The following is a 17,153-nucleotide window of genomic DNA, read 5'->3' as shown; positions in this document are numbered from 1 at the left end:
GGATCCTGGTCCCACACCTGTTTTATGTCCCAGTTTAGCTGACACATGAGCTACGGTATGGTGATAGCAGAGGCACCTCCTCGCAAGTCCAACTATAATTTAACTAGAGATTCTTGGAGAATAAGCTTCAAGACTTTAAGAAAGCAAGAGGTTACTGTGGAGTAAGAATGAGTCATACTGATAACATTGGGTTGGAGCATGTACTCTATTGATGCCTCAAAACATTCTTCATGAAGACATACAGAATGTGCATGATAGAAAAGTGCCTGGAACCCACCAAGTAATACTTCTTCATATGCTGGGTGATGAAATGGGGCTTGGGGAGGTGACTCAATGTCCTCTAGCTCTTCTTATGTGAGTGAGGGGCCCAAGCAGGACTAAGTCCTATGTGTCTTAGCTTCTAGTCTAGGGCTGTTCCCATTGCACTATACTTAGACCAGTGATTCCTAAACTTCAACTACATCAGAATAATTTAGAGGGCCTATTAAAGCAGATTGCTGGGGCCCACCCCAGAGTTTCTAATTCATGAGATCTGGACTGGGGCCCAAGAATTTGCATTTTTAATAGGTTCTCAGGTGATGCTAATGTTTCTGGTATAAGGGGATACATTTTGAGAAAAACTATTGTAAATAGTTATCACTCCCATTTATGAACTCTCTTGATCTTTGGGGATGAAATAAGGACATGGACATTTCATTTATGGCTCAGACAGTATATATTTATACAGTCTCAAGGAGAATAATCTAGATTTGGCAAAGCGGTATAAGTGGCCCTCCCATACACAGCCTGAGTGTCTCGCTAGGGCAAAGGTAGAGAAAAGTTTGCTTTCTGGGGCCCAGAGCAAGGACATCATTATTTATGGAAGACTCTATCTTTGGAATCTTTCATGGATCATCCCTCCATGTGAACTTAAATAAGATTCTTATTTTCTGGGCAGGAAAGGAATTTAACTCTACCCTGCAGGTACATCCATGCCCTCAACTAGTTCACAGGAGGTAATGCTTTTGCTGCAGTAGAAACAGAGCCTTACAAACAGAAAAGCTTGCTGCCTTTCAGAGTGCATCAGCAGACTTCCGATCTGAGAACGTTGGGTTAGCCGAACTGTGCTCTCTGAGGTTGCTGGCAGAGTCAAGCAACAGACAGAAATAAGAGGAAATGGGCAAAGAAATGAAAAAGGAAGGGAGAAAAGTAACAGAAATGGAGAGAGAAATAGGTAAAAGAAAAATGAAGAGGGAGAAAAGAGAAAGAAAAATCTAAGAGTGAAAAAAAATATATCACCAAACAAGGAGATGGTGCATTTTGGGGATTTGGAGTCTAAAGTTTTGACTTCTAATCCTAGCACCTTAGATTTGTTACCTAACTTTTCAGGACCTTGATTTCTCCACTTACAAAATGGGGCTAGGATAGTACTTGCTCTTTCTTGGGCTCGTGTGAGAATGAGGTGCGATTATGTATGTAAAAGCTACCTGCAAACTATAAAATCCATCATCAAAGACCATTTTAAGTGTGTGTGTGTGTGTGTGTGTGTGTGTGCATGCGTGCACGCGCATGATTGCTCAAGCCACTCCAAGAGCTTTCTATACAAAGAACTTGCTACACACAAGGGACACCATGCCTAATGGCCCTGCTTATCTGGCTGATGGCCCCTTTCCGTATTGCTCAGGCAATCCCTTCCAGGCTAACAGACCTGAGGAAGGTGTTCTGTGGCTGTGAATCCCAGCTCTCCTTCATACTCGGCCAGGTGATCTCTCCTAGGTACATGTAGTTAGCTTTGCAACTGGACATATACTGGAAAGGCTCAAAAGTATTGGTGCCTCTGGGCGCTGCATTCCATCATCCCGCCTCTTTCTTTGTATCTTCACATCTTTAAAAGTCTATCAAGCCTCTCTTGCATTCCACTCCCCTCTGCAACTAATCAAAGCAGTCTAAACCAGCTTCAATCTTGCCTTTTTCATCTTGATTTCAACTTTAATTTTTAATTACCTGCTCTTGTGTGTCACTTTAAATGGATTTGCTATGCCAGAGACTCTCCAAATAAATGAGGTTCTAAATTAGTCTTTATGTAATTAGACAAGAATTCAATTATTTCAAACATTCTTACTATCTGAGACTTAGATAAAAATAAGCTTTGGGCACTAATAGTTTAAAAGTCTTCTGCTAGGTTATTTGCATTAAAATGACACCTTACAAAGATTTTATTTGAATTACTTTACAATAGCTGGACTGTAACGACTTCCCATTTAGGAGGACTGGATGACTCCAACCTGAAAATGTGTGGTGTATCTGTTCTTCACGCTATTAAAAAATCAGTACTTGGTATTTATCATCAATCTCACACTGGTAAGATTACGGATCATTAGCACAGATACTGATTAGGTAGTCATCTCTTAACACTAAAAAAGAAAAAAAGGCCACAATGTACTGATTGAAAGTCTTCAGTACACAGTTTATTTTCCACCCCTCTTCTCTTATCAAGTACCTTTAACAGTGAGATTTTTCCAAAAGATAAGAGTAATTACATTTTTATTTTATAATTTTAAAAGGGGCATTTATTCATTATTCCCCTACTTTTGAATTTTAATTAGTATCTGTAGCAATGCCACATTTCTATGCAAATAACATGATTTACATTCATTGGTGTTTTGAATTCAGATGCTCCTGATAATTTTCATAGTTTTCATCTTTATGGTTATTAGAAACACAGGTTTTCCTTCATTGTCATTGCATGTGACCTGTTGTCAAAGATGCATGATTTTGTGATGATTAGTAATGAGGCCTGATTCAAGGCACTTCAGTTTGATGTTTTAACGGGGAGCATTTTCCCTTTGGTTTCAGTGAAAGATGGCAAGGCAGGATGGGCGCAGTGGCTTATGCCTATAATCCTAGCACTCTGGGAGACTGAGGCGGGAGATTACTTGAGCTGAGGAGTTCAAAGACCAGCCTGACAAGAGCAAGATTCCATCTCTACTAAAAATAGAAAAATTAGTTGGGCTATGTGGCCCATGCCTGTAGTCCCAGCTACTCGGGAGGCTGAGGCAGGAGAATCGCTTGAGCCCAGGAGTTTGAGGTTACCGTGAGCTATGAGGATGCCACTGCACTGTAAGCAGGTGCAACAGAGTGAGACTCTGTCAAAAAAAAAAGAAAAAGAAAGAAAGAAAAAGAAAGAAGGAAAGGAAGGAAAGAAGGATGGAAAGGAAGAAAGAAGTCACGCTAGGGGCTTTAGTTCCAAAACTTGGAAACTCTGAGAACCAGCCTCTTGGCAGTCGGCAGCATTTGTGGTTACCAGCTCCTTTACTTCCTCCCCTTCCTGCTTTGCTGCCACACCTGGGTCTCTCACAGCCAGCGCTCCCTACACCAGCACGAATTTCTACAGGAACCAGCCATTTTGCTTTGTTCATGATTTTACCCACAAAGTTTCTTCTGATAGTCCCTCTCTCCTCCATTCATTCATTCCCTTATTTATTCATTCAGTTAGTATTTACTGAGCACCAGCCATATACCAGACATTGTTATAGACACTGTAAACACAGCTATGAACAAAACAGGTGGAGATTCTTGTCCTCACAGAGTGACATTCTAGTGTTGAGTCAACACACACTCCACACACAGAGGCACATTCTCTATGAGCTAAATGTATCATAGAAAGTAGGTGTTTGATCTCTGCTTATTAAAACCTCATTCCTCAGCAATATCTCACCTTCTCTATGGAGTCTTTGTTGATTCATTCTCTGCCCTAATTCTGGAGGGAGTTAACACACATTCTGTATCAGCTCTGTGTTTCCATTGCTGACTACTGTAGTGCTTTTTGCAGTCTGCCTTGTGTTAAAATGCTGTTCACTTTACAGTTTTAAAAACAGTATGTCATCAATTATTTTATTTAATTCTCATAACAACCCTGGAAAATGGGCATTATCACCTCCATTTTATAGATGAGGATACAGAGAGAACAAATGATTTTATAACCTAGTAAATATCAAAGTCAAGATTTCTCTCCTGTCCCTTTTTGCTTCATAAATTTGATGAACAGTTTGTACGTCGGCCAACAGTGCTAGCTCATGGGCAGGTGTGTGTGTGTGTGTGTGTGTGTGTGTGTATGTGTGTGTGTGTATGTGTGTGTGTGTGTGAGAGAGAGAGTGGGGTGTGAAGGGAAGTATATTGATTAATTAAACCAAGATTCTTGACCTTATACAGCTTATCAGATTACTACACAAATAAATGTAAAAATCCAACTATTAAAAGTGCTATGTAGTACTTAGGAAAGGTTCATGGTCCTGGTAGGATTATATAATAGAGATTTGACCAGATCAGAAAAGTCAGGAAAGCCTTTCCTGAGGTACAAAAGATAAGAGTTACAAGGTGATGGTGGCTGGAGGAGAGAGTCACCATGGAGAGTTGTCTAGCGAGAGGGAATTGCATGGGCAAAGAACTTGAACCTAAACTTTCAGACTTTCTATATTCTGAGGTCTCTCACTATGCTATACTCCTTATCATAGCTTATTATTTTGTTAGATTATAACCTTTTGGAAGACAGGGATGGTGACTTACTTTTCATCCTCACAGCCCCCAGCACATGGCTACAGCGGGGTTCAACATTTATCTAATTCAGTTGCATAAGTAGAATTGGAACAAACCTGTAATAAAAAGTCTCATGTTAGCTACCAGCATTTTATTACAAAAATATTAAAGTGAAATGTCACAGTTGAGAAAATAAGAGAACATACTATTATGTTTCATTTAAGTACAATTCTCTTCTGAATCCTGTTCCCCCACCCCACAATTCAACCTGATTTTTCATTAGACATCCAGCCAGAAATCTGCAATTCTGTGGTCTGGCCTCTGAGAGATGACTCTATGTTAAGACAAATAGGTTTTTTGTTTGTTTTGTTTTTTAATTTTATTTTTAATTGACAAATAATAATTGTACATATTCATGGGGTACATAATGATGTTTCCATACATATAATGTATAGTGATCAGATCATGGTAATTAACATATATATCATCTCGTTTCTCATTTATATTTAGCATGTATATCATCTCATTTCTTTGTGTTGGGAATGTTCAATATCCTCCTTCTAGCTATTTGAAACTATATAATATATTATTGCTAACTATAGCAATCCTATAGTGGTATAGAACCCTAGAACTTATTCCTCCTATCTGGCTGTAATTTTATTTCCTTCAATAAATCTCTACCAAGACAAATAGCTTTGAGGCCATTACCCTTTATAACACAGGGCCACTTATATTATGATTTAATATTTTTCAAAACATTTACATACATGTTATCTCATTTGGTCCTTACCAGTAGAGAATATATCCTCCCCCCCTCCCATTTTATAGATGGAGGCATAGAGAAACAAAATGCTCAGGGTCCTATAGCTGTAAGAAGTAGAAGCAAAACTTCTACTGAGAGTTGAACTAGAGTTGGAACTAAAGATCTTGTTACTCTCTGAGCAGTGACCAGACTCTACAGAGGTAGCATTGAAGTGGTTTAAGAACAAACTCTAGTTCCTGAGTGCCTGGATTGGGTTCCCAGCACTGCTCTTGACCTACCTTGGGCAATGTATTTGTCTGCTAGGGCTGCCATAGTAGAATACCACAGGCTGGGTGTCTTAAACAACATAAATTTATTGTCATAGTTCTGGAAGCTGTAAATGTCCAAGATCTAGGTGCCAGCAAAGTCTGTTTCTGGTGAGGCCTCTCTTCCTGGCCTGCAAACAGCAACCTTCTTGCTGTGTCTTCACATGGTCTTTCCTCTGTGCTGTGGCACCACTGGTGTCTCTTCTTTGTCTGTGTGACCGTCAGTCCTATTGGATTAGCGTGCCACCCTTATGACCTCGTTTAACATTAATTGCCTCCTCAAAGGCCTTGTCTCCAAATATATTGGAGGCTAGGGCTTTTGAGAAGACACAATTCAGCCCATAACAGTAAGTTAATTAACCCCTCTCTGCCTCCATTTTTCCTTCTGTTAAGCAGGGCCGATGATCATACATGCCTCCTTGTGAGGATGAGAGAGGTAATATGCGTAAAGTGCTATGATGAAGACTGTGCCTGGCATTCAGGTGCTCCACAGGCCTTGGTCAACTGTTTACTGCACACTGTATCTCCAGATGTTTCAGACAATGAACCAGCTAATCCACTGCTCCCCCTCCCCTCAAAAAACAACTACAAAACAAGCCAAAAAACCCCAATCTCCCCCAAATATATGCTGAGTTGTTCCAGATTTCTTTTTTTTGCATACAAACATAGACATAGCCTTTGCTTTGTCATATAACTTCACCACTTTGTCCCTCCTGCCCCTCCCCTTTTTGGGACAGCATGTCCCAGGGTGGAGTACTGAGATGATAATTAGTGTGAGATTTCTCTAAAACTTAGAACTTTTTCTATGTATCTTAGAACTAAATCCTATATTCTAGTCATTGTCAACCTTTTCCAGCTAAGCAACATTAGGAATCTGAGGTCAGGGTATCCAGAACATCAGTGGGTCTGGCCAAGAGAAGGAAAGAGATTTTTTAATATCTCTTTAGAAATTTGTAATCAGTTCTTTTAAAGGCAAGCCTCAGAAGTACAGTAAACTCCTATATATAGTATAGTGTATATTGTATAATAAACTCCTATATAAGAGAAGTCATAGCATTGGCCTGAACTTGAAGTGACCATTACCCTACTTTTTTTTTTTTTTTTTTAAGACAAGATCTCACTCTGTTGCCCAGGCTAGAGTGCTGTGATGTGATCATAGCTCACTGCAACCTCAGACTCCTGGGCTCAAGTGATCCTCCTGCCTCAGTCTCCCAAGTAGCTGGGACTACGGGCATGTGCCACCATGCCTGGATAATTTTTTAACATATATGTGTGTGTGTGCGTGTGTGTGTGTGTGTGTGTGTGTGTGCGTGCATGTGTGTATTTTATAGAAACAGAGTCTCTCTATTTTGCCCAGGCTGGTCTCAGACTCCTGGGCTTAAGTGATCCTCCTACCTCGGCCTCCCAAAATGCTAGGATTAGAGGCATGAGCCACTGTGCCCAGCCCCATTACACTACTTTTAAATTCCAAGGGATGAAGTACTTTTAGCAAAAGGTTAGAGTGAGATAAGCTAGATCACTTGCTTCATTCAAATATGTAAGTTAATCTGGCATCCATGTTCAGAAAACGCAAGGTCACAGGAAATAAGAAATGTCCAGGTTTCTTCCTCTATTTTTCTGTCCTGCTCAAACATTGGTCCTTTGTGTATATTCAACTTTTGAGATGCACTCTTGAATTATTTTAAAACCTACTTTTTTTAGAGTTCAAGCACTGATCTGGTTAATTCTTTTGATAAAGAGGAAGTAAAGCCTTCTCAATGAGACTTGATGTAAAAGTCCACATTTGCCAGGCAAACAGTCTGGATTATTTGCATTATAAATGGATTATTTAAAATGGTAGACCCTCTGGTGCATTTAAGTTTTTTACAGATCATTGACTGCTTGGAAGAGAGCTGGGAAACAGACTAAAGAGGGAGATGCATTTCCACGTAAAGATGATTCTTTTCCAGAAAGGAAAAATAGAGACTCTCAGAGATTCTAAAGTTTCCTCAAAGGGAAAATAAATTCCTATTTACAAAAATATCTCAGGAACAATATGCTATGAAAAATGCAGCACAGAGTCGCAAGACAACTAGCAGCAGCCTCCCTGCTATGGGCCAGACCTTGGACCAGGTGCATTATGTATTATTTCATTTAATCCTTCAAACATCCATGAAATGTGATATTATTATCCCCATTGGCCAGATAAAGAAAAATAGGCTGAGAGTTGCAAGACAGTTTGGAGCTGAGATGTGCACTCAGGTCTCAAGCCTGTGCTCTTTCCATACTGGAACAACACCAAACTGAAAACTGAGAGAAGCTGATGATATTGTCCCAAGTGATCACTCGACATTGACATAGTTGCCTTCCATTTCTTTCCTTAAAAAAAAAAACCACCCATTAAAGAGCTGGGTGATTTGACAGAGTCCTCAACAGAGTGATAAACAAGAGAGAAGTCAGTGTCACTCCCCTACTTTAAGAAAAATGGTTGTCTAACTATCCTATACTTTATTTTGCTGATAGAATTCTACTTTGCATTATGCAGAATTATGAATTATTGGGCTTCGGAATAAAAGGGATGACAGAAAATGAGCTTAAAGGCAAATACTTGTGTATCTGAGCACCTCTGATTTAGCGATGCTTTAAGGTGTAGCCAAATGTAGATATACAGATGAATTGCAGTTTTTAATTGTCACATAGACTAAGGCATGGATTAAGGTGCATTGGATTAACACTGGCCTTTGAGAACCTGCAAGTTCCAGTGGTCCACTTTGCTTTCCCCTTTTTAGGCATTGCAGTCTGCAGGTCTCTTTGCTGTCACACAGGGCCAGAGGGTGGCAGCTTGATTTTGGGAATCAGATTCTGTGCTGCCAGGAGAGCAGAGATTGTGAGAAACTGGGTGCTATTTGTTACACAGTGCACAATTCCAAGTGATTTTCACACACGGGCCACAAACACCATGCGACAATTTGTCAAAATAAAGAAAAAGGGCCGGGCGCGGTGGCTCATGCCTGTAATCCTAGCACTCTGGGAGGCTGAGGCGGGTGGATCGCTCGAGGTCAGGAGTTCGTGACCAGCCTGAGCAAGAGCGAGACCTCGTCTCTACTAAAAATAGAAAGAAATTATCTGGCCAACTAAAATATATATAGAAAAAATTAGCCGGGCATGGTGGCGCATGCCTGTAGTCCCAGCTACTCGGGAGGCTGAGGCAGGAGGATCGCTTCAGCCCAGGAGTTTGAGGTTGCTGTGAGCTAGGCTGACGCCACGGCACTCACTCTAGCCCGGGCAACAAAGCGAGACCCTGCCTAAAAAAATAAAGAAAGAAAGAAAGAAAAAGGAGCCAAGATTTAGAGTGAGAAGATCTGAACTCTGGTCCCTGTTCTACTCCTACTATCAATTGCAGACTGTCTGGAGCAATCCTTAGCCTTGTTGATGGTGAGTTTTCTCATCTGCAAGGTGAAAATAATGATAATACTGACTTTGGAAAATTGTAAGCCTAAAATAAGATAACTAGTACAAAAAGTTTTTATAAACTGCTAAGTAATCGTATGAAAAATAATAGTTAATATTATTTTAATTCACTTAGGAGGATCAAGAGTAGCTGTCTTCCTAATTGTCCTCACTTGGTGGCCAGAAGTCTCTGGTCTTGATGGCTCTTTTATAATTTGTGTTCCAATTTACCTACAAATTATGTGTTTTCTTACCAAATTTTTCACTGAAACTTTGTTGTTTGGAAGTCCCAGTTCAGGCCGGATCTAAAAAGGGCAGCCCAATCAAATTGCATTTTTTAGTAAGATGTAGACTAGAACAGAGGGTGAGAGGGGACTCTGGAGGGGGTGAACGGGGAGGGGGGAGGAGGGCTGCTAAATCCCTGCTCTAATAGTTACCAACTGTGTCTTTGCTTCCTCACCTATTAAATGGGAGGATAATGAACAGTAACTACCTTGTGGGGTTTTTGACATTAAATAAAATAATACATATGTAGCACTATGTGCCTAGAACATAGTAAGTGTTAAATAAAGGTTATTATTATTATTGTTATTAGAAACTCAATGTTCTTCTCACAACAAAGCCTCCTTTGATGAGGTCAAAGGCAAAGCTATACTGAACTATGTCTTAAGGTGTGTTCCAGAGAGTTGGTTGCCTACTCTGCCATACCTAGAACATATCCCAGGTCAATGGCTCAGTCACTGGAAATGTAGCCATCTTCAGTCATTCTTAGGCTCTGAAGGTAACTCCTTGCAAATGTGATTTGATTTGATTTAGTTATTTTTTATCCATATGGTAATAGCCAATTTCATTGGTTTTTAAAATTAATTCTTCAATTTTCAAATTTCCAGTAAGGATGTTTCCTCCTCCCCTCACCTGTCCTCTGCTCCCCTGTTCCTTTGTTCCTTGCTCCTCCCTATCTCTTTCAGTCTCTCTCTCTCTCTCTTTCTCTCTCTCTCTCTCTCATCTCTATCTCTTTCTCTTTCTCTCAGAATCTGTTCTAGACCTGGCTGGAGCACAGACATGCCTCGAATGCAGCCCTTACCTACAGTCCAAGAGAAGTGAGAAGGTGGATAGGCGAAGGGTAGAATGTGGTAAGAATCTCGAGTACCCTGATGGTTTGGAGGTGAGAAGACCCAGAGAAATTAGAGAGGTTCCCAGAGCATGGACTTTGAGCTGGAGCCCGAAGGATGGTAGGATGTAGCCCTGTGAAGACTAAGGAGAGGAGAGGAGGATGTGTATTCCAAGCTAAGGGGGCAGCAGGAGCAAAGGCATGAAGGTGGGCTTCTCCTGAGGAGAATTAATGTTAGAGATTAGCTGCAACGACTATATTTTCTCCTGTCTGCCTTTTGCAGAGTCAGCTAGGATCCTCTTCATGGCAAAAGTGGATGAGGTGGTGGAGACAATTCCTAGCTCTGACATGCATTTCCCAGGCATAAAATTGTTCCTGAGCCTGACTTCCCTTATTGTTCTTAGCTCCTGAGGTTTGTCAGACATCCAAGTGGGTTTTATGTTTAGGATTTACCCATTCAGATCCTAACTACTGCTATTATCATATCAGTCTCTAAGGGACCATTGTGCTGCTCAATCCAGTGCTGCTGCCTCTTATTTAATTTCATGATGAAGTCATCAGTGCACTGCAAAGGGAATCAATTTCAATTAGGATCATGCAATAAGGTATCTTCTTCAATCCCACCTGTGCTAGCATCTTGACAGTTACCTTGGGCACTTTTGGTCCACACCTTCAGTCTCTTTCATCCATTCATCAGACTCTCATTGAGCAGGTCTCAGTGCTCCACACCAATCGGGAGACAAGGAACAATAAAACGTAATTCCTATTTTTAAGATAGTCTAGATGGAACTAAGAGAATACAGGCAGAAAATGATTAGGAGCACAAAAGAGGGACATTTAAAATCTCTCAGAGTTAGTAAAATGACAGGTTTTTTTGTTTGTTTGTTTGATTTTTTTTTTTTTTCCTGGAGGAAGGGTGCTGAAGAGGTTCTTCTGGAAGAGGTGAAATTTAAGTTAAGCTTCTAACGATGGGAATGGTTTGATTGACTTGTTTCCTCACCCTCCAAGATCCACAGATATCCTTAGAATGCTTGTTTTTGTTTTTCCCAGATGAAATTTTGCATCTGGCCATGGGCTGGAAGGTAATGGTGTAAACTACCTCTCCTCTGAGCAAGTGCCTCCTGCCTCTCAGCTTGATTATATGTGTCATTGCCCCATGGGCACATCCAGATTCCTCAGTAAATGATGACAAGTCTTTTCCCATCAAGGCTCTTTGTCTACCACCTTTCAGAGGCATATCATTCTGTCTAGAATGTTCACCAACTCCAAACATTTACAGAATTATATTAAGATGATGTTTTTTAGGTTGAATTATAGCCTGATGACTTCTTTTAACTTCATGGGGGTTTTGGTGTCTGTTTCCTCAGGATGAATATCAAATTTACTCTCGGAAAAAGGTAATGTGGATCTACCTGTCATCATTAAACAGCGCAGTTGGTCTCACTCCTGACCACCCTCTCATTACAGATGAGGAGTGTATCATAAATAGAGCCATAAGAAAGCCAGATCTAAAGGTAAGAAAATTTATGGCTACCGCTGATACCAGAGAAATTTAATCTTTTCCCCCGAGATATAAGGTTGAATTCAGGTCATCCACTCTGCCAATCCTCAACTGACAGTGTAGAAGGTTACAAAGAACATGAACTTTGGAGTGAGACAGAGCTCAGTTCAAATCTCAGCTTCATCCTTGTAAACAGTACAATCTCAAATCAGTTACTTAACTCTGCTGAGCCTCAGTTTTCTCACCTATAAAATGACAATTATAATGCCTATCTCAAGCATTAATTGATGAAATTCAATAAATTAAGGAATACAAAAATAAATATGATGCCAGGTACTTAGTAAGTGCTCAATGCATATTAGCTCTTACTAGCATTATGGCCTGTAATATAACTTGTGCAACAGGGCTAATCTTACAGTAAATGTAGTCACCCAGGAAATCCCAGGAAGTTTGCCTAAGCCTGCAGAATAATCTTATTTTGAATTCTTGTCATTCAAATGTGTTTGGGTTACTCCCTTTTCATCATATTAAATTAGTACTGCTTGGATTATGACCAGTTAACATTCATATTAAAAACACATTTATAGTATAAGAAAGAATGTTTTCTCTTATATTTATATATGTGTAGTCAGCTGTTCAAATTAGTTTTATGAGCTCAAGGTTAATTTTTAAAAATAATAAAAGTCAATTACTGAATAATTTTTCTATTATCAATTGTTATCACCCAGTTGTCTTAACTGCCAAAATAAACAAAAACAAAAAAGGTCAAGTACCTCCAAATAACAGAACCTCATCTGTTAGGTGAATATTCACCCGGAAAAGTAGGCTTCCTAAATCTACCTATGTCCTCAAGAGTTTCATCGCTCTGAAATTCTAATATCTTTAATTGCATCAAATAAGTAAGCGGACAGAAAAATGAAGAAATGGTCAAATAAATAAACAGAATTTAAAGAAAAGGGCAGAGCTCTTGAAATGGAAAATTTTGATATTTTCCGCTACCAGCTCATGGTATAGACCGTTTTGTTAGTTACTGCCTCTCTGACTCTTGAGTTTCTTACTTATAAAATAAGGGTAATAACCCCTTCTCTGCCTGTTTCTCAGGGCTATTGTGAACCTAAAATGAGAATATAGAAATTAAAGTGGTTTGTGAACTGCAATGAGCTATATTCATAATATGGGCTGAAACTTTCATTAAAGTCAGAGGGCTGTCATATCACGGGCTTAGCCATGATGACACTAATAGCAAGGACAATAACAATACCAAGATGATAACCATTTAGGGCCAGTTAAGGGGAGTTTGGACATTGCAGCAAAGAATTATGTCAGGTTTACAAATGTAGTCTAAGAGGAGATTCTAAGGACCATCTGGTAGGATTGCATGTAAAGCAGAAACCCAGCACTTAACCTGTTAAACAGGATGCTCTTATAACATGTTCCAACAAGAGATGAAGAACAGGAAGCCTGGGGAGAGGAATCTTCCTGATTCCTAAGCAGAAAGATAAAATGCACCCTGCAACAGATTTTCAGTTTCCTAATTACTGTTTCCTGGTCTTAAGTTCCAGAAAATGGGCAAATAAACATCACCCTTTGCAATTATTACCCTTAACATCCTCTTACCAGCCTCCAGAGGCTCTGAGGGTGATACGAGAAGCAGATAAACTCAGGCAGAGATGTTGCCTGCCGGGAGAATATCAAAGATGCTTAAAAGGTCTATGATGGAGCCATCCTTCTCACTCTGCAAGAATGGCCTCAGAAATTGCCAGAAGGTAATGGAATTTTCCATTTTCTGGACTGAGGTAAAACTTAACAGTAACCCCTTTATCCTCATTATTGCTGCCTTCGTTTGCAGATGTCCCGTGTCTATTGTGTTTTATAAATTTCTGAATCTCAGTTTGTGGTTTCACAGCTGCTTGATAGAGGTTCTCTAACTGAGCAGGGGCTTCACATTCTACCACAATTTGACCTTTACAATTTTTCTAACACAGATTTTCAAATTTATGAAATTAATAAGTAGGCAACCTCACTTTATACAACTTGAATCCTGAAGTTAAGGGATTTTGGATTTTTTTTTTTTGAGTCTACCTTGAATATTATATCCTTTGAGAGACTGAGCTTTGGAGCCAGATGGACTGAAGTTCAAATTTCAGCCTTGCAGGTTACTTAATCAAAATGCACTTCAGGTGCAAAGTGAAGATGAAAATAATATCTGCCCTACCAGAGGATGATAAAAAGACTAAAGATAATGTGTGAAAAATCCTAAAATGCTCAATAAATATTAGTTATGACTACAACCCTGCTCTATTTGCAAAATTGCAGGGGATACTGAAGAGAAAAGTTGTGAGGCAAGAAACTTGAGATTCCAACATGGGCCCTGATGGCTGATACACCCCAGGGCTGGTCACTTTCAAATTTCTTTCCATTCTCTCATTTGCAGCTTATGTAGGAAGTATCATCCCCACTGACAATTCACTCCAATTTTATACTGAGAATCAATTATAAATAGGGTTTATTTTAAATAAGTTATTTTGCAAACAGCCTTACTGAAATAAATCATTCTGAAAAATAAAAAAAAATACAGCATTTTATGCTCTTACTTGGTAACTAGTGGATAGGGTTAAAATTCATTTGAGGTAACCTTGATCGCGGAGCATAGGGAGTTAAACTGCATTTCTAGCTGTCATGTGGTTTGACAAAGCATTCATTCATCTATTTAATGAAAAACATATTGAGCACTTATTATGTACCAGCTATATACTCTTTCCAGTTTTAGAATTTACCTAATGGTTATACTGACTAATATTCACAGGTATAGAATATATGCATAGGAGCTGAAGTGAAACTTAAACATAATCTGTTCCATTGCCTTGATTATTCATGGGGACACTGAGGTGCAGAGAAATTTAGCTGAAGTTCTCAAGGACACAAGTACCACAATAGCTATAAAAGGAAGCCTTAATCACTGTTCTCAGCTTTGGCTGCACATTCAAATTGTCTAGGGCAAATTATTATAAAAGTATTTATGCCCAGGATGCACTGCAGACAAATTAAATCAGAATCTCTGGGGATGGGGGGAGACCCAGACAGCAGTATTTTTTTTTTTCAAAATATTGAGGAGGGTAGAAGTGTTTTGTTACATGGATGAATTGTATATAGCTGAAATCAGGGCTTTTTGTGTGCCTGTCACCAGAGTAGTGTACATTGTACCCGATAGGTAAGTTTTTATCCCCCAATGGCAATTACAGCAACAACAAAAATAAATAAATGGGACTTAAATTAAAAAGCCATAATTTTTAAAGCTTTCTGGAGGAGTCCAATAAATAAACTGGGAGTACTACATTGCTCCATAGCAATATGACAGTCTCACTGTTTCTCTTTGTGCTTAGGTCATCAGTTCATGAAAATTCAGATTCACATATAAAGTTGCTTAAAGAAATCAGAAGCAACAAGGCACAATTGCCATAAATATTAACCCTTCCCTTTTCTTCCCACTGCTAATGCCCTCAGAACCTTATTCCTGGAACATATTTTTTCTGTTTTTGTTTCTTTCTTTCTTTTTTTTTCCTTTTCTCACTCTGTCGCCCTGGGTAGAGTGCAGTGGCATCATCGTAGCTCACAGCATCCTCAAACTCCAGCGCTCAAGCGATCCTCCTGCCTCAGCCTCCTGAGTACCTGGGACTACAGACGTGTTCCACTGCACCTGGCTAATTTTTCTATTTTTAGTAGAGACCAGGGTCTTGCTCTTCCTCAGGCTGGTCTCGAATTCCTGAGCTTAAGTGATCCACCTGTCTCAGCCTCCCAGAGTGCTAGGATTACAGGCATGAGCCACCACACCTCGCCTCCCATTTTTTTTGTAATAACCTTTTCTCTCCCTTAGTATTTACTATCAGCCTAATCTTCTTCAGTGTTTCTTCTTTTCTCTCTCTTTTTACTTGTTTAGTGTGGCTACTAGAAATTTGTTTTTAATTGACACATAATAATTGTACATATTTATGGGGTAAAATGTGATGTTTCAATACATATATATTGAATAGGATAATTAGCATATTCATCACCTCATACATTTATCATTTCTTTGTGGTGAGAACATCCAAAATCCTCTCTTCTAGCTATTTTGAGATATATAATACAATATTATCAGCCATAGTCACCCTACCATGCAATAGAACACCAGGGCTTATTCCTCCTACCTCTGACTTTGTACCCATTGACCAACTTCCCCTGCATCCCCTTCTCCCCTCTATGCACCTCAGCCTCTGGTAACCACTATTCTACTCTACACTTCTGTGAGACCAACTTGTTTAGATTCTACATGTAAGATCACACTTTACTGTGTCTAGCTTATTTCACTTACCATAATGTCTTCAAGACTCATCCATGTTGTCACAATTGACAGAATTTTCCTCTTTTTAAGGCCAAATAGTATTCCTTTGTGTGTATATACCACATTTTGTTTATCCATTCTTTCATTGATGAACACTTAGGTTGATGCCATATCTTGCCTACTGTGAATAGTGCTACCATAAACATGGGATTGCAGATATCTGACATAGTGATTTCATTTTCTTTGGATGTATACCCAATAGCAGGATTGCAGGATCATATGGTAGTTTTGTTTTTTATTTTTTGAGGAACCTTCATATTCTTTTCTATAATGACTGCACTAATTTGTATTTCCATCAATAGTGTATAAGAGTTCCCCTTTCTTCTCATCTGTGCCAGCATTTATTTTTTGTTTTTTTGACAATAGCCATTTTAACTAGAATGAGGTGCTATCTCATTATGGTTTTGATTTGTATTTCCCTGATGATCAGTGATGTTAAGCATTTTTTCATATATGATATGTATATCTTCTTTTGAGATATATCATTTGTATATCTTCTTTTGAGAAATGTCTATTCAGGTCTTTTGCCTAATTTTTAATTGAATTAGTTTTTTTTTTTTTTTTTTTTTTGCTATTGAGTTGTTTGAGTTCCTTACATATTTTGGATATTAAACCCTTGTCAGATGCATAGTTTGCAAATATTTTCTCTCATTCTGTAGGTTGTCTTTTCACTGTATTGATTGTTTCCTTTATTGTTTTTATATAGATTTTTAGTTGTCCATATAATTTCTTTCTATTTTTAATAGAGATGGGGTCTCACTCTTGCTCAGGCTGGTCTCGAACTCCTGAGCTCAAATGATCCTCCTGCCTTGGCCTCCCAGAGTGCTAGGATTCCAGGCGTGAGCCACCATGCCTGGCCCAAGACTGTATTTTTGACTTTATCATATTTTCACTTTTTTGCCGTGTATATATTGGACTATATGGTGTAGTCTTTTTCGAATTTTTTTTCCTTCTTAGGTTATAAAGTAGTAGAATGCAGACACTAAGTTTTATTTGTATCTTTATGTATGTAGTAGGCCCATGATACATGTTGATTGAATGATGACTTCTAGTAAAAAATGTCATTTGTGTAATAGAAAAGGATAGGGTAAGTTAGAAAAGGATAAAATTCTAAATAAGTATATTAAGGTTCTATCTTTGCTGTTTCC

The 17,153-nt window shown here is 39.0% G+C and overlaps 1 protein-coding gene across 3 annotated transcripts in view; it reads left to right on the top strand.

The window, feature by feature from the left end:
• ATP13A4 (ATPase 13A4) overlaps positions 1-17,153 on the top strand; it is a 147,450-nt gene that overhangs the window by 42,856 nt on the left and 87,441 nt on the right. For 2 of the 3 annotated variants that reach the window (XM_045539949.1, XM_045539948.1), the window contains exon 3: positions 11,491-11,637. In XM_045539949.1, the coding sequence (XP_045395905.1) occupies positions 11,491-11,637 (147 nt within the window). The remainder of the gene's footprint in view (positions 1-11,490; positions 11,638-17,153) is intronic. The other variant, XM_045539951.1, reaches the window with a different exon arrangement.

This window comes from Lemur catta, chromosome 1 (genome assembly GCF_020740605.2).
Source record: "Lemur catta isolate mLemCat1 chromosome 1, mLemCat1.pri, whole genome shotgun sequence".
NCBI lineage: Eukaryota > Metazoa > Chordata > Mammalia > Primates > Lemuridae > Lemur > Lemur catta.
Note: the sequence above shows the minus strand (reverse complement) of the source record. Positions and strands in the feature narration are given on the sequence as shown.